This window comes from Odocoileus virginianus, chromosome 18 (assembly GCF_023699985.2).
Source record: "Odocoileus virginianus isolate 20LAN1187 ecotype Illinois chromosome 18, Ovbor_1.2, whole genome shotgun sequence".
Taxonomy (NCBI): Eukaryota; Metazoa; Chordata; class Mammalia; order Artiodactyla; family Cervidae; genus Odocoileus; species Odocoileus virginianus.
This window is the reverse complement of record NC_069691.1, coordinates 23,583,758-23,608,843: the sequence shown is the minus strand read 5'-3', so window position 1 is coordinate 23,608,843 and position 25,086 is coordinate 23,583,758. Positions and strand designations below refer to the sequence as shown.

The following is a 25,086-nucleotide window of genomic DNA, read 5'->3' as shown; positions in this document are numbered from 1 at the left end:
GGCTAAAAAGCAGAGTCATGGCAGGCTTTGTTCTAATACAGGGATAAGCAGGAAGCTCTTTATAAGAACACTCTTTACAGAAGTATCACTTGGGTCTTTTGGTTGGCAAATAGTGCTGGAAAAATTATTCTGATAAATGCAGGCTTTCCAGAAAAACAGAAAACAGTGCCATAAAATGTATTCCTTTATCTTCCCCACATTAACTTTATATTTTGGGCACTTTAAAAAAATAATTGTATCTATTTATTTATCTTTGGCTGCATTGGGTCTCTATTGTGGCGAGCGAGGGCTACTCTCTAGTTGTGGTGCATGGACTTATTGCTGTGGCTTCCTTTGTTGCGGAACACAGGTCGAGGGCATGCTGGCTTCAGGAGTTACTGCACATGGGCTCAGTAGTTGCAGCTACTGGGCTCTAGCACACAGGCTTAACAGTCGCGGCACATGGGCTTAACTGCTCTGTGTCATGTGGGATCTTCCTGGACCAGGGATCGAACCCGTGTCACCTGAATTGGGAGGTGGATTCTTTACCACTGAGCTACCAGGGAAAGCCCTCTATTTTTGGCATTTTTATGTGTCTTAGATTGGCATATACTTTTCACTCCAAGATGACTCCCTTTACATAATAAAGATATATTTATCACTTCTCATTACAATTTTATGAAAAACTCCATAAGAAAATATGGCCAAAAAGTAATGCAATGCCTTCTGTTGACCTAGAATTTTTAACTAAATATCTAAGCAACTTTTTTATTTTCAACCTCAAGCTTATACTCCCAGTTTACTGCACTAGTATCTTTTTTCAATAGTTACAGGTTATTTGGTGTTTGTTTTTTTTTCCCTTCAAGCTGTCTATATAAAATTTCTTTATCTATTCTCCCAGGTGATCTCCCTTAAATGATTCTGACAGCTTTGCCCAAGCCTGTGAAGATTAGATCCCTCTAACTTATCTAATAATAATGGGGTGTCAAACTCTGCAGCATTTATTTTTCTGAGAATAATACCAAAACTACTAAGGAGAATCAACATATCTATAGAACTCTTAATAGGGAGCAAAAAAAAAAAAGAAAAAAGAAAGAAAGAAAATACCAGAAATGTTCAATGGTTTTATTTGTCTGGGAAGTCTCTACACATTGATTTGAAATTTCCCTGGTGATTATTAAAGGTTCACAGTAGCAAAAGCTGCCGTGTGGCCATCTGTTTGAATCCATCACAAACCCAGCTCAAGAACGTGATGGAGAATATTCTCTAGTGCAAAGCCATATTCCAGGGGCCTTTCAAAGAACTGGTTTTGATGAAACACACAATAAAAGGAAAATTTTACAATCAAAATATTGAAAATGAAAAATAGAATAATTTTAATTATTCAATAACATCCAAATTATTCAGTAACTATTTCATAAAGTGTTTTTAACTTTCAGTATTTTTCTAGTAATTTAACACACTTTCTACAGAGAGAGAATGAAAATAAAAACAAAACACGGGGTCAGATACTTTCATTCAATATAAAAAGATGTGAGTATGAAGTGGGAATGTGGGAAAGGAGAGTTGTAGACTGTGAGGAGCACAGACACTGAGAGAATTAGTTATCTGATTAATGAAACCAGTAGTGAGAAGAAGCCTAAAGGGCCGAGCTGGCAGAGGTAAAACAGCAAAGCAGCATGGAGGCTGCTCCATGCGCCTGATTAGGATCATGAACAGGCACATGCACTTCAGAGCACGCCTACAACAGGAGGAACATCCTGTAAAGTGGAGCCTGTAGACCCAAGACGTTAAGTGGAGTTGAGAAGACTCTCACCTGCCACAACATGAAACTTGCTCTTTTGGTACCTCCCGCTCACAAAATCCATGGACAATTCAAAGGCCGTGGTTCACCTAACCTCTTGGCAGCATTCAACATAATTGATTGTGCCCGAAACAGTTTCTTCCCGTGGTTTCTATGACTGGACACTCTCCTCATTGTCCCCCATCTCAAGTTGATCCTTAGCTTTCTTTTACAGGCATCTCTTTCACACTCCTTAAACACTGTAATTTCTGTAGTAGGGCCTATTCACTCTTCTCCATACCTGTTTGCTGGGCATCTGATCCACTACCTTGATTCTCAGAAGGTCACTGACCCAAACATTTAACTTCTGCCACGTCTGACAGTCCACAGGAAGCTCAAACATATGTGCAGGACTGAACTCATATCCTCTTCCCAGAAGCTGGACTCCTCCAGCTTCCCAGCAGTGGCATCAACCAGCCATCCTAGCTCAGGCTAGAAGGCATAATCTTCCTCTCATCCGAGACTGAATCAATCAACTTCTGTAAATCCCACCTTCCATGAGTTTCCCTCTAAACTGAACACACCCTAGACATTTCAAAGTAAATGCTGATTCCTCAAGGAGGGGCCTCCTAATCCCCTGTTCAGTCACTTCCCTCTTGTTACTCTTGTTCACTATTTATTGAATTCCTTCTGCTGTCCTCACTAAACTGTTAGCTCAGTGAGTGCTGGCAGAAATTTGTTAGGTGACTCTTTATAACGACACCCAATACAGAGAGCACCCTCCATAAGAATTTGTTAAATAAAAGAGAAAATACGGCAAAATAGGCAGAGCGAAAATCCTGAATATCATCAAAGCGTCACAAAACTGCAAAGACCGTGTTCACATACTGGTGGGAGTACTAAGGAAAGAAAACTTCAGGCTCCAGTGACTTAACATGGAGTTAAGAAACAGTGATTTGACATAGAGTTATTTTTGCCATGATCTGCTTGAGTAGAAATCGTATTTCTTAGTAAAGGAGAAAAAAAAAATCTGAGGCCAAGTAAAGCTATTTTGATCTACATGATATTATATGATACCATGGTTTCTGCTTAATTCACTTAATTTGAAAAAATAACTAGGAAAGAGTAAAATCATGTCCAGTTATACCATTTTTCTTTTTTTGACTCACTGTTCCTCACATAGGTCAAACAAGCTAGTCTGATAGAAACACAAAGATGTCAATCTGTCAAGTCATTCATTTGTAAATTAATCTGAACTAGGGCTTCCCTGACAGCTCAGTTGGTAAAGAATCCTCCTGCAATGCAGGAAACCCAGGTTCAATTCCTGGGTCGGCAAGATCCACTGGAGAAGGGATAGGCTACCCACTCCAGTATTCTTGGGCTTCCCTCGTTGTTCAGCTGGGAAAGAATACGCCTGCAATGCAGGAGACCTGGGTTCAATCCCTGGGTTGGGAAGATCCCCTGCAGAAGGGAAAGGCTACTCACTCCAGTATTCTGGCCTAGAGAATTCCAAGAAGAAGAACTGGAGAGAAAAGAAAACTCTCACATAACCCCAAATCCAGGCAGCTGCTCTAAACCAAAGAGAAATTTCCCATATTTTTAAAAGATGCCAACCCAGCTGTGGAAACTAGACAAATGCTAGAGTCCTTATAGTGCCCAGAAAACAGACACTGTTGAAAGCAAGGTCCTGATCCCACCCTCCAAACACCTGACATCAGAGTGGGCTGAATCAAACAAAAGCTAGAATACAGCTCAGACCCTACTCAGGTACAATCAGGTTGACTTCACTTCTACTCTAAAAACCTGACAAAAGGGCACCCTCTTTCTGGAAGTAATATTAACTTCATTCACTACAGACAAAATGTTCACCACACAATCAAAAAGAGTACAAGCTATACTAAAAGCAAGAAAATATAACATGATCAAGAAAGTAATCAATAAAATCAGAAGCAAGACAAACAAGATATTAGAATTATTGGATGGGGTTGAAAAAGAGCCAGACACAACTTAGCAACTAAACAGCAGCAACAAAGAGAAAATAGCAACCTATTCAATTTACTCATAATTGGATTCCAAGAAGAGGGAAACGATAATAGATGAAAAAATATATGTACTTGTAGAGATAATGGCAGAGAACTTTCCAAAGCTGGTAAAAAACATCCATAGAATCAAGATGCCTAGCAAACTGCACGCAGATGAATACAAAGGAAACATACCTAAATACTTAACAGTCAAAACTCTGAAAACCAAATATGAAGAACATATTTTAAAAGCAGAAGAAAAAAAAGACATATTCAGTAAACAAGTATATGAATTCCATCTGAAATCCAACCAGAAACATTGGCAGCAAATGGCAATGAAATAATATCCATAAAATATTGAAAGAAAAAGCTGGCAAACTAGAATTCTATTTCCAGGGAAAATATCCTTTAAAAATAATCTCATAGAGACAAAAATCTAAGAGAATTTGTCTCCTAAGAATCCACACTATACAACTTCTAAAAAAAAAAATCTTCCAAATGAAGGAAAATGACACCAGGCTGAATCAGGAGTGGCAGGAAGGAATGAAGAACACCTAAAATGGGTTAGTATAAAATAAATGATTTACAGACTTATACTCAAAAACAGAACTAGTAAAAGAAATTATAGGCAAAAATATTGATGAATTTAGGATAAATGGCTTGTTAACATAACATTTAAAAAAACAAAAGGCAGGTAGAAGAGATAAATTTTGACTGTATCAAAGTTTTAAAGTTCTAAAGGATAAAATACTAAAAAAATAAAATAAAATTCTAAAGGATAAAATACTAGACATAAAACAATTTAAAATTTTCCAATATAAAACAAAGATAATTATCAAAAAAATAATTTTAAAAAATCTACACTTTTGAAAAACAGGCAAAAGATTCAAAGAATCTTCACTGCCAATACACAAAAGATACCCAATTTCAAGAATAAAGGAAATGAAAAATGAAATAATGAGCATTAGCCTCAGATTTTTAAATCAGGAAATCTATAGTTTTGGGGGTATGTGAGTTGTAACAGTGGCTTTGGACAATAATTTGGCTTTATCAATCAAAATTTTAAATGCACATAAATTACAACAAGCAATACCTTCTTGGAATCTACCTTAGGTAAACATTTATATCTATGCAGAAGTAGGAATGTACAATGACTATTATTTCATTTCTGTTCATAATAGAGAAAACAGTTGCCTCTGGGAGGAGCTGGAATGGTCAGTTACTTAAGATTTATTTGTAATGTCTGAATTTTTTAATTAGCTTCAGGTTTAAAATTTAAAAGTGATGAACAACATATGGCAAATCCAACAATTAGTTATTAAAAATTATACAATGTAATATTAAATGAAAACACTAAGATATTAAATAAACTGTGACACCATTTGGGTCTCTCAAGAACAACAAAATACAATATTAGTTTATGCACAGAAAATATCTGAAAGGCTGAATGACAAAGAGTATGGGTAGTTTTCTATTAACAGTGAGATTTGAGAATTTGAGAGTGATGGGAATGGGAAACTTTCCTAACAATACTTACTACTTTTACATTAAAAAAAAGAAGAAGAAAAAGAAAACCCACAGACACACAAAGAAATTAAAACTTTTTCCATCAAACATGTAATTTAAAATTCCCTACATTTTTTTTTTTTACTTAAATGAATATTTTAAATGGGCATCTATGATTTCTGCTAGTCTTTTAGTGTACCTAAAAGATACTAAAATTGTTTAGCCTTGCAGAACAAAATAAATAAATACAACTCCACAGTAAATGCTCATTGCCAGCCCTGTTTTATCTAACGTTTATGAGCATGGCTTTTGAGGAACAATAACACCCATTGTAAAATGACTCACTATTATAAAGATACAGATATATTGCTAGTCAACTAATGTTTCCTAAAACAAAACCAAAAAATGCTGAAATTTCTGTTACAAAATGATTACTCCAATAGTGGCTGCTCCTCCTGCCTCCCAAGCACAGCACCCAAGAGCGATCCTGTTGTGTACCCCACCCCACAGCAGTTAAAAGCTGGGTGAAACAGTATAACTTCAGATCATATTCTGATGTTGCACCTTTCCTGCTTAAGTCCTTGTCCCTCACTTAATACCATTCACAAAATTCCCTTTTAGCAATACCAAGGTACTTTTAAATTTTGGTTTCATAAAAAAAATCACCACTGAGATGAACAGAGAGTACATCAATTTACAACATGGAGTGGTTTCTGTACAGCTCAGTTATTAAACCATGAAAAAGAGTGTTTATAATCAAAGTGCTGACACAACATTAACAACAATGGTGGGAAGGGCACTGTTAGAATATGACTATCACAATCATTCATTATTTGTCCTAGAGGGAAATCATGTTCCAATGGCTCTTCTATAAAACATCAGTTAAAGAAATGCCAATACAAACATTCTCAAGCTGCCTCGTAAGGAACTCTCATTTTAGCTGACATATCCATAAGTGACACTAAAGCCAATTTTCAGTGCTATAGAAAAATTACAAGATTGAAGTACCTCTCCACACCCTTATTTATCTGACATGTTCATAACAGAAGTGCAAAACCATAAAATAGGGCTGTCTAAGCTGGGAAAACAAAGAGTAATTAATCACATTAACGGAAAACTAGCTTACAAAATGCTGATCAACAAAACATGGAAGAACCATTTCGGAAGACGGGGCTCATTTATCAGGGTTGGAGAGAGGTTGGAATCTCATGTTAGGACAAGGCTGGCATGAATTCTGAGTGATTAGGAAATTGAATAAATGAAAAACTTTCTTGCAGTAATCTTCTGAAAGGAAATTTCACAGGCTCCAATGAATTTTATATAAGCAAATGAGTTCCCTAACTTAGATGCTCACAGCTAATTTGTATTATAAGTGAAAACATAATCAGCAAATATTGGTTAATCACCATGTTATGTCCTAGACACTGGGCAAAAGCTATGAAAGATACACTCTGGCTGGAAGAGCAGGCACACTAAATCAGTAGATCATTTATATGGTAGAGGATGTTAGGCATCATGAGAGTGGGCCATGGAGTTCTCTATGGAAAGGTGTTGGCAGCAGATGGCCTTTTCTAATAGGAAAGGTCATCAGTAAGTAACAGGAAGAAAATCTGATAAAGCTACATGGTGCTCAGTCGGTTAGTCATATCTGACTCTGTGATCCCATGGACTGTAGCCTGCCAGGCTCCTCTGTCCATGGAATTTTCCAGGCAAAAATAGTGCAGCAGGTTGTCATTTCCTCCTCCAGGGGGTCTTTCTGACTCAGGGATTGAATCCATGTCTCTTGCATCTTCTGCACTGACAGGCGAATTCTTTACCACTGCACCACTTAGGAAGCCCTTCATAAAGCTTCACAGGCCTTGAAAAAAGGCGATAACTTGAAGCCACTGGACAGTCTGAGTACACTAAGGGCATAACCTGACTTACATGGTAACTGTTAAATGTTAATATGTTAAATGCTAACTTACATGTTAAATCCCAATTGCTGTGTTGACAGTAGACAATAGTGGTTCAAGGGTAGAAGTGAGAAGAGAAGCTAGCAGATTACCACCATATCCAGGAAAGAGTTAATGAGTAGATTAAGTTTGCATTATGTCAGCTGAGGTGACTAAGAAGTGGCCAGGATTCAAGATTCATTTTAGAAGTAAACAAGATAGGATTTACTTTCAGACAGATGTGGAGTATGAGAAAAAGAAAGCATCAAGTCTAACTCTATCAAGTTTTTGGCCTCAGCAGCTAGAAGGCCTGGAAATAAGGAAGGCTACAGAAGACCTGGAATTCAGTTCAGGACAGGGTGAATTTGAGCTGATGGACATGTAACAGGAGATGCTGTCATAAAGCAGGCCACGTAGATGAGACTGAGCTGGACATAGCAATGCCCAAGCCACCAATGACTAGATGCTGTTTACGACTATTAAAGCAACTGTGAGATGGGATGAGATGACCAGATGGATTAGTATGGAAAAGAAGCCCACATCTTGAACTCTGGGGAGTGAGAGAAAGTGGCTAGTGAAGATGAAAAGCAGGAGGGCAGGATCCTACAGGTCAACTGAAGACTGCTTCAAACAGGAAGCAGTGGTCAACAGAAGTGTCAAAGGAAACACAGGGCAAAATTTATGACTGAAATAAACTTAAGAAAGAAGTGGGGAAGAAGAATTGGAGAGAGTGAATAAAGATAAGACTTTCAGTAGTTTTACTATATTTACAGAGGCATGGAGAAATAGGGTAGAGCTAGTAGGAAGAAAGAGAGGGTTTTTTGGTTTACTTGAAGATGGAAGAAATAACAGCTTGTGTGGATGATACTGAGAATCATCTGGAGAAGAGATGTGGGCGAGAAAGGGATGAATTACTGGAATGATGATCCTGTGTATAAAAGAGGGGATGGTGTTAGAGAGGAGAGATGTTATAGATATGAAGCAGGTTGAAACCTTAAGGTCTCTACTGCTGTCTTCCCATTTCTCTGTGAATGTGGAGAGACTTGATGAGGTGAGGGTGAGGATGGGGGAAATATGAAGATATGAATTGGTCAGCCAAGAGAGGGGTAGAAAGAATGGATGATAAGAATGCAACATGAATTATCCACACCAGTGAAGACCTACCTCCAACTGCAACTGAAAGCAAGATCAACCTGCACATTGGGTGTTTCTCCACAGCCATTTAGCTACGGGGTGCGGGTTTGGAGTAGAGCTGGATTTGCCAGGGTGGAGGTATGCGAAGGTAGAGTAACAACGTCAGAGAGAGGCAAGGGAGCTGAGAGTATGCACAAAGAAACATAGCGGCTTAAATGGAAGTAACAACAAGACGGGAGGGAGAGACTGCGGAAAGCTGGGAGTTTCACTGAATCGTGTGTCACAGTGAGGTGAAAGAATTGCTGGAGGCCCAGAACCAGAGGGTGTGGGCTAGAGACACAGAAGGTAGTCAGAGAAAGCTGACACTGAAAATACAACATACCTAGTGGAATGCTGAACAGTTAAGAGTGTCTCAAAAGGTTGTCAGAACAGGGTGAATTTGAGTTTAAATTTGAATTTGAATTATACACCCTTTAGTCCTCTATTCCTGCAATAACAAATTACCTCAAATGCAATGACTTAAAACAACACAAAGTTCAGTAGGTCAGAGTTTCAAACTGGGTCTCACTGGGCTAAAATCAAGGTGTCAGCCAGGTCACTCCCTTCTGGAAGCTCTCGGGGAGAATCCATTTCTTTGCCCTCTCCAGCTTTAAGGGGAGGCTGTGTGCCTGGTCCTTGGCCCTCCTCCTCCACCCCCAAAGCCAGCCAGAGCAGGCCAAGCATGTCCCACATCGCATCACTCTGCCCTTTCTGTCCCCCTCTTCCTCACTTACAGGACCCTTCTGACTACACTGCATGCACCCAGGTAAACAGAATAATACCCTTTTCATGCAATGTAACATACAGGACCCAAGGATTAGGGTGTAGATATGCTGGGAGGGGACAGGGATCTCACTACACTTTAACTATTAAAATACAAGCATATAGCCATTTGTACAAAAGGACAATTACGGAAGAATAGGATATCATACTCTTCGTTTCAAATTACACCCCTTCCACCTTTTTTCTTTCTGATGCCATTCCTTACTGCAATGTAAAAATTACCTTGAAGTTTCCAGAGCACCTATCTGATAGAAGACCAGGCACACAACGGTGCCATGTTAGGAAGAAGTACTGTGATAATTTAAGACTGGCCAAAGTAATCTACATGGAACTTCATGGTAAGTACATAATAGTATTTCCAGGATCCTGAGCAAAGAACTTAAAATTATACAACACTTGGCTTTCAAGTAAAAATCCAGCTGGTTTATTCTTTCTTCCCACCATGACCTTCAGTAACAAATAGCAAAATACATGATTCCTTCATCCTGACACTGGACTAGTTTTTGCCATTCATGAGAAATGCGTGCAAGGCATGCTTCCTGAGGATCTCTTTCCTCATTGCTAAGGAGACGTACCGTGCAGCCCAGTGACCTCGGGGCTTGCACATCCTGGTGTGCAGAACAGTATGCTATGCTCCCCATAATGTCAGTCATTATTCTTCTTGACTTCACTTGTGCTTTCTGGTTGAAGCACTTAAGATTAATGAGGCATTTGTTCTCAATCAAGAAGCTATTTATGAATATAGTTTCAGTTACAATAAGCTATGTAGACTTCTTTTCTTTCTCTGCAGTACCAGCAGGGTTGGAGGGTGGGGAGGGTTGGTAGGGAGGGACGATGTCGACTGAGCAAAAGGGAGAAGAATGAACAAGAGGGGGAAAAAAAAGATTGTTACTGTTTTAGCCTATAAGCAGTCCTTAACACAGAGTCAGACATGACTGCAGCGACTTAGCATGCATGCATTGGAGAAGGAAATGGCAACCCACTCCAGTATTCTTGCCTGGAGAATCCCGGGGATGGAGGAGCCTGGTGGGCTGCCATCTATGGGGTTGCACAGAGCCGGACATGACTGAAGAGACTTAGCAGCAGCAGCAGCAACAGAAAAGCCTCCACATCATAACTAGGCTGTCAAGAAAATTGATATCCTCCAACGTGCTGCTCTGTTTGGTTAAAGTAAAGTAATTATTACCACTCTGGCCTTTGTGCACCAAGGTTTAAGTCTGCAGCTGTTCAGAATAATCTGCCTCCCTCAGAGGCAGAAGGTGATTCTGAACTCAAACGTGTTAGCTTGAATGTGAGATGTGGTCTGGCCAGCAGCTTCCAGAGACACCTCACAAGCAAACACTTGGCTACACAGAGCCATGGTCTCTAACAAGAACACGGTCTTCCTTTTCTTTTTCTTTTCTTTTCTTCACTGTTTTTATTATGTGTAAGGATCAAAGACAGCCTCTCACCACGTGGTCTTGACAGTAGTCCATGAAATGAAAAAATAAAAATAAAAAAAGCATAAAACACATCACAGGGTGCAGGAGTGTTGCCATGACCTCTCAAGGCCATAAGCCAATAAGATCTAAAAATCAGTGGCTCCAATCTACAAAGCTACTTAAGAGCTCTTTGTTAAAGAAAAATGTCAACTCAAAATGTTGTCAGTTGGGAAACTAGATCCAGGAGATCATTCAACTCTGGAAAATGTCCTCCAGGCAGAAATCAGAGTCAATATGAAAAAGTAAGGGCACTTCTCTGCTCAACTGCCCAGTAACACTAATTATTCCATACTAAGTATATGACCAAATAAATACACTATTAGTGTTGACTTTATTTTCAAAGTAAACAAATTGAAATCATTCAAATACATGGTTCAAAATTAGGTCAGTTATTCAGCCTTCTTTCCACTCTAAAAACAAGCAACTGAGGAAAAACAAAAAACAAAAAAGATTCTGGGCCTGGGAATCTAGAGGCATGAGTACTACCATGAATCTGAATTCTCTTACCATATAGAATGGAGAGCCTGGGCAAAGGACTTACTTTCTCAAACCCCTGGCTTAATATCTGTAAAATGAGACTTCTGAGATAGATGAAGAAATGTATAGTCTCTGTCAGCATGAAATTTTTTGGAAGCTAGGAAAGTTGGAAGCTAGTATCCTTGCTACTTAGAGTAGATTACATTTAAATCAACAACTGTTCTGAATTTGTAAGTCAAAAATTTTTTAATGGAACTTTTTTTTAAACACAAGACTTCTAAGAGCCAAATGATTGGCAATTCTAACATCTATTTTCAGTACCACCATTTTTTCTGTTTTTGGCAGTGCTATGTGGAATGTGGGATCTTAGTTCCCCAACCAGGGAATGAACCCATGTTCCCTGCATTGGGAGCATGGAGTCAATCACTGGACTGCCAGGTTAAGTTCCTATAACACTAATCTTATCTAAGGAGTTGGAGAGGAGAAATAATGGTTGTATTATGGAATATGGTAAGATAATTCTCAACTACATATATTTTCTTTAATGATCACTACCCTAAGAGAACTCCCATGTCAGAAAGAGAAGAGAAAGCACTGCCTTCAGATTTAACAGGGGGACTTCATGGGTCCCAAAGATAAGTTACCAACTTTCGAAGAAGTTAATCATTTTTACCTGAGCCTTAATAGTTGAGGTTTAAGACTACGGTATATTCCAAGATTAAGAGTTCAGATAAATACTTTTGAACAAGTGAAACAGACTTTTTTAGTTCACAAGCTTTAGTAACATTATGGGGGTGGGTGGTTTAAAGAGCACTACCTCAGGTACTTCCAGATTTTAACTTTGTGATTATGACTCATAAAGAGAAAACACTTCACTTTCTTTCAAAAGCCAAAACAATAGCTATGTCTAAACCTTGGAGGGCATGAATAGCAACCATTACTCAATCTATAGATGCCACTTATTTACAATCAAGCAATAAGAATAAATAAACAAACACTAAAATGTTTTTAATCACTGTAATTGCATATTCCACTCTTTGTAAGAGGAAAGAAAATGCTAATACCAAATGATCATCAAGGTACAGTTTGCTCATATCTTTTAGTTTATTAAAAAAACAAATAAACAAATAAGCAAAATAAAGAGAATAGATATGCGACCAAGGTGAAAACTTATATATTTACTTTTTGATTTCTTAAAACAATTTTGAAGAAAAAAAAAAGCAGAATGCTATCTATGCTTGTTATAATATATAATGCAACTTTGTTATTGTACAGAGAATAATAAATGCTCTTAAATAATAAATGTGTGACAAGATACACAGAAATACTGTACAAGGAGGTCTTAATGACCCGGATAACCATGATGGTGTGATCACTCACCTAGAGCCAGACATCCTGGTGGGTGAAGTCAAGTGAGCCTTAGGAAGCACTGCCATGAACAAAGCTAGTGAATGCCAGATGAGCTATTTCAAATCCTAAAAAATGATGCTGCTGAAGTGCTGCACTCAATGTGCCAGCAAATTTGGAAACTCAGCCGTGACCATAGCACTGGAAAAGGTCAGATTTCATTCCAATCCCAAGAAGGGCAAGACCAAAGAATGTTCCGTCTGCCGTACAATAGAGGTCATTTCACATGTTATCAAGGTAATGCTCAAAATCCTTCAAGCTAGGCTTCAACAGGATGTGAACCAAGAACTTCCAGATGTACAAGCTTGATTTAGAAAAGGCAGAGGAACCAGAGATCAAATTGCCAACATCCACTGGATCACAGAAAAAGTAAGGGAATTTCAGAAAAACATCTACTTCTGCTTCACTGACTACAGTAAAGCTTTTGACTGTGTGGATTACAATAATCTATGGAAAATTCTTAAAGAGATAGGTATAACAGACCACCTTACCTGTCTCCTGAGAAATCTGTATACAGATCAAGAAGCAATAGTTAGAACCAGACATGGAACAAAAGGCTGGTTCAAAATTGGGAGAGGAGTACGTCAAGGCTGTATATGGTCACCTGCTTATCTAATTTATATGCAGAGTACATCAAGCAAAATTCTGGGCTGGATGAAGCACAAGCTGGAGTCAAGATTGCATGACAAAAGTCCATACAGTCAAAGCTATGGTTTTTCCATTGGTCATGTACGGAGTTAAGAGTTAGACCATAAAGAAAACTGAGCACCGAAGAACTGATGCTTTTGAACTGTGGTGTTGGAGAGGACTCTTGAGAGTCCTTTGGACAGCAAGGAGATCAAACCAGCCCATGCTAAAGGATATTATCGGATATACATTGGAAGGGCTGATGCTGAAGCTAAAGTTCCAGTACCTTAGCCACCTGATGCAAAGAGCCAACTCACTGGAAAAGACCCTGATGCTGGGAAGGATTGAGGGCAGGAGGAGAAGGAGGTGACAGAGGATGAGATGGTTGGATGATATCACTGATTCAATGGACATGAGTTTGAGCAAATGACAGGAGACACTGAAGGACAGGGAAGCCCAGAGTACATCCTAGATAGTGAAGCCCTAATTATATGGGGTTGCAAAGAGTTGGACGTGACTAAATGACTAAACAACAACAGCAACCTAGTTTACTATTTCATTATACAGAATTTTTAAAGTGTTTTTTTTAACTTTTTCATTTCAAAATCTACCTTTTCATAGCACAACAGTAACTATTCAAGAATATAACATGCAACTGTGTATTCTGCTATATTATGTCCAAATAAAAATATTTAAACAAATTCTTCTAAATTAAGAGTAAAGGGATATATTAAAATAAAAAGAAATCCAGAAGATAATGCATAATATGCATTATCCAGAAGATAATGCATATTGCATAATCCAGATAAAATTACAGTAAGGCTTTGAAGTCACGTTTTTAAAAAAATGAAAGTTTCCTTGAGCATATAAAAATTACACTGATCCAGCCAATAATTACCAATGTCACTTTTACTCCTGTACTTTCCTGTAACTCATCACCTCTGACCAGGTTAAGAAGTACAGAAATAAATTTAGATTTCATGAAGGTGCCCAATTCTTAAGGAAAACTAATTAAAGCAAAATGGAAATACAAAACAACACAGAATCAAAGGATTTCAGGGTCAGAAGAGGCCTTAGATAGTCATCTCTAATCGAAGCTTCTCATTACATTGCTTTTAAATCTTCCTCTAATTAAGATTTTAGATTACAGGTATGTGAGTTACTATGTCTACCGTGCCTTGCCCTGCAAGAATTATATAAGGTAATTTAAAAAGCTCCCTAGTAAGACATAGCACAAAAGACACTGGAAGTTTTCACTAACATTGAAAAACTATAGCACCAGCTTAAAGCTACCATGGACAGAAGATTGACAACTCATGATTTGTAGTCATAAACCTGAGTATGACACAACTTTCCATGATATAAATTACCAATCTTCCCATGCAATTTCCACTCCCATTTACACCACTGAAACAAAACCTCACACTCCCCCTAGCTCAAAAGAAACATCCAAATTTCCTGGAGAGAAACAACCATCAAAGAGCTACACTATCCCTAAAGTTTAACCTCTTAACCTGCTTATGTTTTGTTCTTTAGAATTCAATAATATAAATCCTTTAGAAGATAGCACAGAAAATCCTTCTGTGATTATTAGCATACTACCTCTTAATGATTTATTACTAAATACTAAAAGTATTCAGGTTATCAGTTCAATCCATACATTTAACTAACATCCTCCTTCATAATTAGAAGTGAAGCTCTAACATAAAGTTCAGGTATTTCACAGAAATACTCAGAATTAAAAACAATTTTTCAAAGTAGGAATAAAAAAGAACATGGGGGGGGCGGTAAAACTTGAAAGAAAGCAATACATAGTCAGCATTTTTACAGTGCGAATACTATGTTCTTAATTAGCGGTAACTTAGTTATTATAAAAGGGAAACTGATAAACAGATTAGACATAAACTCTAGTAATTTAGGTCAAAAGTAATTAGATACAAATTAAGACTCAAAATAACTAGAAACACATTCCAGAATCAGTGTTGACATTCAACACCTAAAAATAGAACTTGGTAATGTTTAGAATATGCTCTCAAGTGTTACTATAATGAAGGAGAACAAACTGCTCCAAAATTAATCACATAGGCACAAAAGAGCTAGAAACAAAACAGAGCTGAAAATAAAACATTCTAATAAAGCTGGGTTATAAGCTTAACATTTATTACATAAATGCATGTACAGCTTTCACAGAGGTCTGTCTATTTATCTGAGCAGTACTGAAATAAGACAAACAGGCACAGTGCAATGATATTTAATTACAACTATGAGAGCTATAACCTTATGTCACAAAAGACAGGTATTTGGGGAATTTCTTAACTGTTTCATTCCATTTCACTTGAATTTGGGCACAGAGCCAGGATTCTAGAATCCAAGTTAGGGTGTAATTCAAAATTTGTAAGTCATCTCTTTCTCTACTACATACAGTTTAAGACTTTAGTTTCTCATTTTAATTGATATAAGTGGATAAAGTAAAAAAAAAAGTAGCAAAATCAAATACACTGAGGACTAAACCAAGACATCTGGAAATGGTGAGAATACTAAAGGTCACAGATAAAGGCTCTGTAAGTTCAGAAATGATCCAACACTACACCAGGTATTAGGAATATTATAGAAAAATGAGATGAAGTTCTGGTCTTCAGTTACTGAAAAGCTAGCAGGGCACTTTGGCCCACAGCGACTTCCACTCCTTAGAACTGATAAATAAAAAGACAGCTGGTCTGTGAACACTAATTTCAGCCTTGTGCACATTGGCAACTACCAAGCCCAACTACCTGTTAATGTATGATTTCAGTTAGTTAGCTAATTATTCATTTATTTATGGCCTGAATTTGCTGAAATAAACCTTATGATGTCTTCAAAAATGTAAATAATTGATACTTACTTATATGGTATAGTTACTATTATAGTTTCCCTCTTTTTTTTCTGTTTTATTTATATATAATTGACTTATTGTATAAGTTTAAGTTGTACAATGTGGTAACATGATATATCTCTATATTGAGAAATCATCACCATAATAAGGTTAACACATCCATCACCTCACATTAAACACCTGTGTGTGTGTGCGTGTGTGTGTGCGTGTGTGTGTGTGCGCATGCACGCACCCGCATGTGGTGAGAACATTTAAGATCTACTTTCTTGGCAACTTTCAAGTATCTACTGCTGCTGCTGCTAAGTCGTGTCCAACTCTGTGCGACCCCATAGATGGCAGTCCACCAGGATCCCCCTTCCCTGGGATTCTCCAGGCAAGAACACTTGAGTGGGTTGCCATTTCCTTCTCCAATGCATGAAAGTGAAAAGTGAAAGTGAAGTCGCTCAGTCATGTCTGACTCTTAGCGACCCCATGGACTGCAGCCCACCAGGCTCCTCCGTCCATGGGATTTTCCAGGCAAGAGTACTGGAGTGGGGTGCCATTGTCTTCTCCGAAAGTATCTATTAAAGCACTGTTAACTATTGTCACCATGCTGTCCTTACACCCTCAGAATGTATTTGTAACTGAAGTGTGTACTCTTTGACACCTTCACTCATTTCCCTCATTCCCCCAGCCCATGGCAATTACCAATCTATGCTCTGTATCTATGAGTTCAGGTTTGTATTTCTGTCGTTGTTGCTTTGCTTTTGTTTTTCTTTTTCTTCTACATGTAAATGAAAGCATACAGTATTTGTCTTTTTCTGCTTACTCCACTTAGTGTAACACCCTCCAGGTTCACCCGAGTTGTAACAAAACAAGAGAATTTCTTTCTTTTTTTAATGGCTGAATAATCATTGTACATGTGTGCATGTGTGAATGTGTTCATGTGTGTATAGAGACACTTTTTTTTTATCCATTTACCCATCAACAGGTGCTCTTTTTAATCTTTAATTTTTATTTTTTATTCTTTAAAAAATAGAACTACTGCATACGATTCTCACACACACCTTATGAAAATAAATATAAGGTGTTTCAGGTACCCTCTTCTTACCTGTAAGATTTTCAAAGCAATAATCATTAAAGGAAATATAATTAACTGAAACAATTACATTTGTTATATAAACATATATCTCAAGAAAAATATGCTACTGGAGTCTTCTGTATTCATGATGAATAAGCCTTACTTTCACAAACTATGTTTAAGACAGAAAATCCCAGGAAATAGTTAATCAGAGTTAGTGAAATAAAAGCCAGCACTGAAATATCATTTGACTTCAGCCGCACTGCTAAGATTCCCATTAGGTTCTTAAGAGTTTCCATACAAAAGGAGGTCCAGTGCTCCTCTGGAACCTAACACTGACACTATGAGATTGATTCCTAAGAAGACAAATCTAAGTGTACTTCCCAAATGCAACCATTCCAGCCACAAAATCCAAAGAATCATACTTAAGTACTTAGTAAAATATAAATATTGCAACACTCGATGCCATACTGACTAAGGGTGTTAAAGCCAAAATATTATCAGTTACTTCTCTCCAGTGCTTAAAATGAAATTCAATTATTTCTCAAGAGAAAAATTTAGAAACAGAGCTTCATGGACAAAGTTCACTCAAAATGGATAAACTGAAAAATAATAATAATAACTGGACCATTGTGAATTTAGATAATTTCCAATTAGAGCTAAGAAATTATGTAGGTCTAAAAAAATCAATGCAAAGTTGTATTCAAGAGCTCCTGTCTTTATTGCACATTGAGAGAGATTTACATGGTGTCAGTATTAAAATACAAAAGGTACACTGTATTTTCTCAGGGCACAGAGAGGTTAGATTAATAGAAAGATGTTTTAAATCAACAGAGAATGATTAATCTAAGTATTTCCTTCTGAAGAGATGCTAAAGGAAAACGACATAATTGATAAGAAGCAGCCTTGGAATCAGGGTGGCTGACCGAGGCCTAGCCCTGGCTCTGCCATGCAAAGGACAACGGTACCGTGAGGTGACAGTACTGCTCCGTGTGAGCATGGGAGCCAAGCAGTAAATGCGGATGCAACAAAGAATTCTTCATGCCTTGGTGAACTGAATTAGAGTAGCTCTAAATTCTAAATCTAGTCTTCCCTGGTGGCTCAGAGGTTAAAGCATCTCCTTGCAGTGCAGGAGACCCAGGTTCAATCCCTGAGTAGGGAAGATTCCTCCGGAGAAGGAAATGGCAACCCACTCCAGTATTCTTGCCTGGAGAATCCCATGGAGGGAGAAGCCTGGTAGGCTACAGTCCCGGCTGCGACGGACCGCGCAGAGGCGCGCCGGCTGCGACGGACCGCGCAGAGGCGCGCCGGCTGCGACGGACCGCGCAGAGGCGCGCCGGCTGCGACGGAGCGCGCAGAGGCGCGCCGGCTGCGACGGAGCGCGCAGAGGCGCGCCGGCTGCGACGGAGCGCGCAGAGGCGCGCCGGCTGCGACGGAGCGCGCAGAGGCGCGCCGGCTGCGACGGACCGCGCAGAGGCGCGCCGGCTGCGACGGACCGCGCAGAGGCGCGCCGGCTGCGACGGACCGCGCAGAGGCGCGCCGGCTGCGACGGACCGCGCAGAGGCGCGCCGGCTGCGACGGACCGCGCAGAGGCGCGCCGGCTGCGACGGACCGCGCAGAGGCGCGCCGGCTGCGACGGACCGCGCAGAGGCGCGCCGGCTGCGACGGACCGCGCAGAGGCGCGCCGGCTGCGACGGACCGCGCAGAGGCGCGGCCGTGAGGAGCTACCCCTCGCCCAAAGTCAGGGGTAGCGACCGAGAGCACCAGGCTGCGACAGCGCAGCAGTGGCGCCGAGAGGAGCTTCCCCACCTCCTAGGAGCGGCTGCTGCAGGGACGCAGGAGGGCCAAGAGGAGCTACTCCACGTTCATGGTCAGGAGGGGCGGCTGTGAGAAGATACCCCTCGTCCAAGGTAAGGAGCAGTGAGAGGCATGCGAGAGGGCATCAGAGGGCAGACACACTAAAACCATAATCATAGAAAACTAGCCAACTTGATCACAGGACCACAGTCTTGTCTAACTCAATTAAACTAAGCCATGCCTTGTGGGGCCGCCAAAACAGTCGAGTCATGGTGGAGAGGTCTGACAGAATGTGGTCCACCGGAGAAGGGAATGGCAAACCACTTCAGTATTCTTGCCTTGAGAACCCCATGAACAGTATGAGAAGGCAAAATTATAGGATACTGAAAGAGAAACTCCCCAGGTCGGTAGGTGCCCAATATGCTACTGGAGATCAATGGAGAAATAACTCCAGAAAGAATAAAGGGATGGAGCCAAAGCAAAAACAATACCCAGTGGTGGATGGGACTGGTGATAGAAGCAAGGTCCGATGCTGTAAAGAGCAATATTGCATAGGAGCCTGGAATGTTAGGTCCATGAATCAAGGCAAATTGGAAATGGTCAAACAGGAGATGGCAACAGTGAATGTTGACATTCTAGGAATCAGCAAACTAAAATGGACTGGAATGGGTGAATTTAACTCAGATGACCACTATATCTATTACTGTGGGCAGGAATCCCTTAGAAGAAATGGAGTAGCCATCATAGTCAACAAAAGAGTCCGAAATGCAGTACTTGGATGCAATCTCAAAAACAACAGAATGATCTCTGTTCGTTTCCAAGGCAAACCATTCAATATCATGGTAATCCAAGCCTATGCCCCAACCAGTAATGCTGAAGAAGCTGAAGTTGAACGGTTCTATGAAAACCTACAAGACCTTTTAAACTAACACCCCAAAAAGATGTCCTTTTCATTATAGGGGACTGGAATGCAAAGTAGGAAGTCAAGAAACACCTGGAGTAACAGGCAAATTTGGCCTTGGAGTACAGAATGAAGCAGGGCAAAGGCTAATAGAGTTTTGCCAAGAGAACGCACTGGTCAGAGCAAACACCCTCTTACAACAACACAAGAGAAGACTCTACACATGGACATCACCAGATGGCCAACACCAAAATCAGATTGATTATATTCTTTGCAGCCAAAGATGGAGAAGCTCTATACAGTCAGCAAAAACAAGATATGGAGCTGACTGTGGCTCAGATCATGAACTCCTTATTGCCAAATTCAGACTTAAACTGAAGAAAGCAGGGAAAACCACTAGACCATTCAGGTAGGACCTAAATCAAATCCCTTATGAATATACAGTGGAAGTGAGAAATAGATTTAAGGGGCTAGATCCGATAGACAGAGAGCCGGATGAACTATGGACGGAGGTTCATGACACTGTACAGGAGGCAGGGATCAAGACCATCCCCATGGAAAAGAAATGCAAAAAGGCAAAATGGTTGTCTGAGGAGGCCTTACAAATAGCTGTGAAAAGAAGGGAAGCAAAAAGCAAAGGAGAAAATGAAAGATATACCCATTTGAATGCAGAGTTCCAAAGAATAGCCAGGAGAGATAAGAAAGCCTTCCTCAGCGATCAATGCAAAGAAATAGAGGAAAACAACAGAACAGAAAAGACTAGAGATCTCTTCAAGAAAATTAGAGATACTAAGGGAACATTTCATGCAAAGATGGGCTCAATAAAGGACAGAAATGGTATGGACCTAACAGAAGCAGAATATATTAAGAAGAGGTGGCAAGAATACACAGAAGAACTGTACAAAAAAGATCTTCATGACCCAGATAATCACAATGGTGTGATCACTCACCTAGAGCCAGACATCCTGGAATGTGAAGTCAAGTAGGCCTTAAAAGGCATCACTATGAACAAAGCTAGTGGATGTGATGGAATTCCAGTTGAACTATTTCAAATCCTGAAAGATGATGCTGTGAAAGTGCTACACTCAATATGCCAGCAATTTGGAAAATTCAGCAGTGGCCACAGGACTGAGAAAGGTCAGTTTTCATTCTAATCCCTAAGAAAGGCAATGCCAAAGAATGCTCAAAATACCACACAATTATGCTCATCTCACACGCTAGTAAAGTAATGCTCAAAACTCTCTAAGCCAGGCTTCAGCAATACGTGAACCGTGAACTTCCAGATGTTCAAGCTGGCTTTAGAAAAGGCAGAGGGACCAGAGATCAAATTGCCAATATCTGCTAGATCATCGAAAAAGCAAGAGAGTTCCAGAAAAAGAAAAAAAAAAAAAAACATCTATTTCTGCTTTATTGACTACGCCAAAGCCTTCGACTATGTGGATCACAATTAACTGTGGAAAATTCTGAAGGAGATGGGAATACCAGACCACCTGACCTGCCTCTTGAGAAACCTGTATGCAGGTCAGGAAGCAACAATTAGAACTGGACATGGAACAACAGACTGGTTCCAAATAGGAAAAGGAATACGTCAAGGCTGTATATTGTCACCCTGCTTATTTAATTTATATGCAGAGTACATCATGAGAAATGCTGGGCTGGAAGAAGCACAAGCTGGAATTAAGATTGCTGGGAGAAATGTCAATAACCTCAGATATGCAGATGACACCACCCTTATGGCAGAAAGTGAAGAGGAACTAAAAAGCCTCTTGATGAAAGTGAAAGAGGAGAGTGAAGAAGATGGCTTAAAGCTCAACATTCAGAAAACTAAGATCATGGCATCTGGTCCCATCACCTAATGGGAAATAGATGGGGAAACAGTGGAAACAGTGTCAGACTTTGTTTTTTGGGGCTCCAAAATCACTGCAGATGGTGACTGCAGCCATGAAATTAAAAGACGCTTACTCCTTGGAAGGAAAGTGATGACCAACCTAGATAGCATATTAAAAAGCAGAGACATTACTTTGCCAACAAAGGTCCATCTGGCCAAGGCTATGGTTTTTCCAGTGGTCATGTATGGATGTGAGAGTTGGACTCTGAAGAAAGCTGAGCGCCGAAGAATTGATGCTTTTGAACTGTGGTATTGGAGGAGACTGTTGAGAGTCCCTTGGACTGCAAGGAGATCCAACCAGTCCATCCTGAAGGAGATAAGTCCTGGGTGTTCATTGGAAGGATTGATGCTGGAGATGAAACTCCAATACCTTGGCCACCTCATGTGAAGAGTTGACTCATTGGAAAAGACTCTGATGCTGGGAGGGACTGGGGGCAGGAGAAGGTGACAACAGAGGATGAGATGGCTGGATGGCATCACCGACTCGATGGGCATGAGTTTGAGTAAACTCCGGAGTTGGTGATGGACAGGGAGGCCTGGCGTGCTGCGATTCATGGGGTCGCAAAGAGTCGGACACGACTGAGCGACTGAACTGAACTGAAATTCTAAATCTACACTTCAGGGTGAAAGAGAGGACATCATCAATAATACTGACTCATAATATAAGACTTTGCTTTGGCTCATATAATAGGAGTAGAACCAGTGTGGTAAACAATAGCTGAATATATATATTACAGCAGGATTTCCTGGCTGTTCTAAAGATGCTGTGTAGTTATACAGTTTTTGTTAATGTAATGATCAACCAAATGAAATATCAAAATGTTATCTGGGCCCACTAATGGAAAGAATTCTTAAGTTGGAGATATTACCTCTAATATCACATAGATAAGATTATTTGGACTATAAAGATGGTCCATATTTTTCCCTGCTTTCCCCTCACTATCCAAAGTGAATACCAGCAATAAAATCATACAGAAAGTCATTCTTACAGATGCCTTTAATTTATAGTTACCATATGTCTATTTCCACACTGAGAGCTAAACATATATAATCATGACATAAATTTTCATCATGCAAAGCATGGTCCTTACATTGTGCCTCAGTGTTTTAACTTTGGCTGCAAAGAGATCTAATCCATTGTCATTAGAGATCATTAAGGAATAAAGCAAAGGCTACTACTTAATCAAAACGAAGCTGAGCATCTGTTCTGAGATCAAGAATGAGGGATACAGTCTTGAGATCTGACTGGTCTCCACCTTCAACAATGTTCTGATACCTTTTGAAAGAGAATTTTTTTAAGAAAAATTAATGCAACACATAATCATAACTGTAAAATGAGTGAATTGGTAGATGAATGGAATGGAGTGCAACACTTGAGTGTAAGCTAAAGTTTCTATAGTGTCTTCAGGGAAAACAGTTTAGGTGAAGAGAAATCTGTGTTTCCCAAATGGGGAATAATTTGTTGTTGTAGTTTCTGTCTCAAATTAACAGCAATGCTTAGCACAAACACTTTAAAATTTGCTCAAGTATGAATGTATAAATGAATAAACAGGGAAGAGCTCATGCTACTGGAATAGTTGTGAATGATCATGGTTTCCTCAGAGGTCCCAGAGATTCCCATCTTCACTGTCACTCAGAATACTTATTTCCTAGAACTGCAAAACCAAGCTGGGAAAGAACGTGAAGCAGTATTTTGGACATGCTCTAATAAACTGCTAGTCTCTGTAGGTTCCTGAGCAGGGGATGATGCCTAGAAATGTATTTAACATTTCTGCAGTGGATACAGAGATACTCAGTAGGATGATTTGGAAAGAGAAGACTAGAAAAACAGGGAAGTGTGGAACTGCACACAAAAGTACATGTACCACTAGATTTAAACGGACCCACAATGGATGGAATGAATAAGCCACTTACTGCTGTCCATGCATTTCTTTTGCACCGGGCACATAGCCATCCATCACAGATCTCATGAGAAGGGATTCCATAACAACCTACAAAATAATAGTATGGATCCATTAATTAAGCCTTTTGTATTTTGACAATATGACACACTTCAGCACTGAATAAGTAAAATCAGAGCAACAGCTTACCATACCATTTTTTATTCTCTCTGCTTAGAACAAAACATAAACAAGGCTGGCTCAGAGACACTTCTGGTTCTCACACCTTATACCTAACAGGATATCACTGCTAGGAAGCATGAGAGTATGCATCTTAACAGTTATCAGTGCTCACACTAGTTATCATAAAGAATACTAATGATAATACTTGAATGGGAAAAAATGAAATTTCTACACTTGCAGGTCTAGTCTGTTACTCATATAAAACATATTTCAAAGTAAGCTGCAATTCGTGAAGCAAAGTTTGGAGAAGTTTTAAAATGGTACAGTAAATAAACTTTGACATAATATTTCTGAGCATAAAATTATATGCATAAAATTAATGTAATTTAAAATTACACTTCAAGAAGTACATTTAATTAGCTTTAATTTCAGTGATATGGACAAAGAATACACAATTCATGGTCGGTGATAAAGAGATATGTTCAATTTTACTGGTCTATTCAGTACATGACTGACTCAACAATTTAAAGAGATGGCTGATGATGTAAATACATGATATATGTAGCAATTATATAGTTCCAACAAACATGTGTTACTCTGGCTTCCTGCAAAAAGAGGGCTTTGAAAGATTTAAATGAGTAGAATTTAAAGAAGTAATTTTTAATATCAAATTTCTATAAAATTTGACTTAGGAAGGGAAAATAACAGAAATGTAATTACCCAAAGAAAAGCCTGTAGTAGTTAACCAAGATCATAAAATGTTTAGTTCAAGCACATGTTCATAAAATATTATGGCTAGGTTGCACAGTTAGTGCATTCTGGAGTCAAGATTAAATCCTAACTTGTTTGTAAAATGATGCTGTGCCTCTTATATACATATAACCATGTAGAGTGAGTGTGTGTGTGTGTGTGTGTGTATTGAGTATCTTACAGATTGATGAAGTAAATAAGTTTTATGTAATTATATTTCAAACACAGGTTCAAATCCCTTGAGGAAGGTGAAAGTATCTAATAAATAAATGCTTGGTAGCCAGGCAATTTCAACCTTAATATAAGACTGGTATTACTATGGGGTAAATACAGAAGATGATACATATATTATAAATCATTCATACCACATTGACAGACTCACACCATACATAAGAATGTTAATAAAACATGTGACTTGGTAAGAGCTTGAATATTAAAATGCTTTAAAATAAAACTGTAGTGTATAACAGATCCATTTTATACATTTTAGAGGGTTTAGATGACAGATTAGCTATAAAAATGTATTTGCCACTAATGCAATTATGTAAAAATAGCAAATTGAGACAGGTATAGAGCCTAACCAT

General features: G+C 39.1%; 1 protein-coding gene across 6 annotated transcripts in view; it reads right to left on the bottom strand.

Annotated features, from left to right (window-relative positions):
* KDM4C (lysine demethylase 4C) overlaps nt 1–25,086 on the bottom strand; it is a 400,301-nt gene that overhangs the window by 131,747 nt on the left and 243,468 nt on the right. For all 6 annotated transcript variants that reach the window (XM_020904553.2, XM_070480461.1, XM_070480462.1 and 3 more), the window contains one exon: nt 23,604–23,680. In XM_020904553.2, coding sequence (XP_020760212.2) covers nt 23,604–23,680 — 77 coding nt within the window. The remainder of the gene's footprint in view (nt 1–23,603; nt 23,681–25,086) is intronic.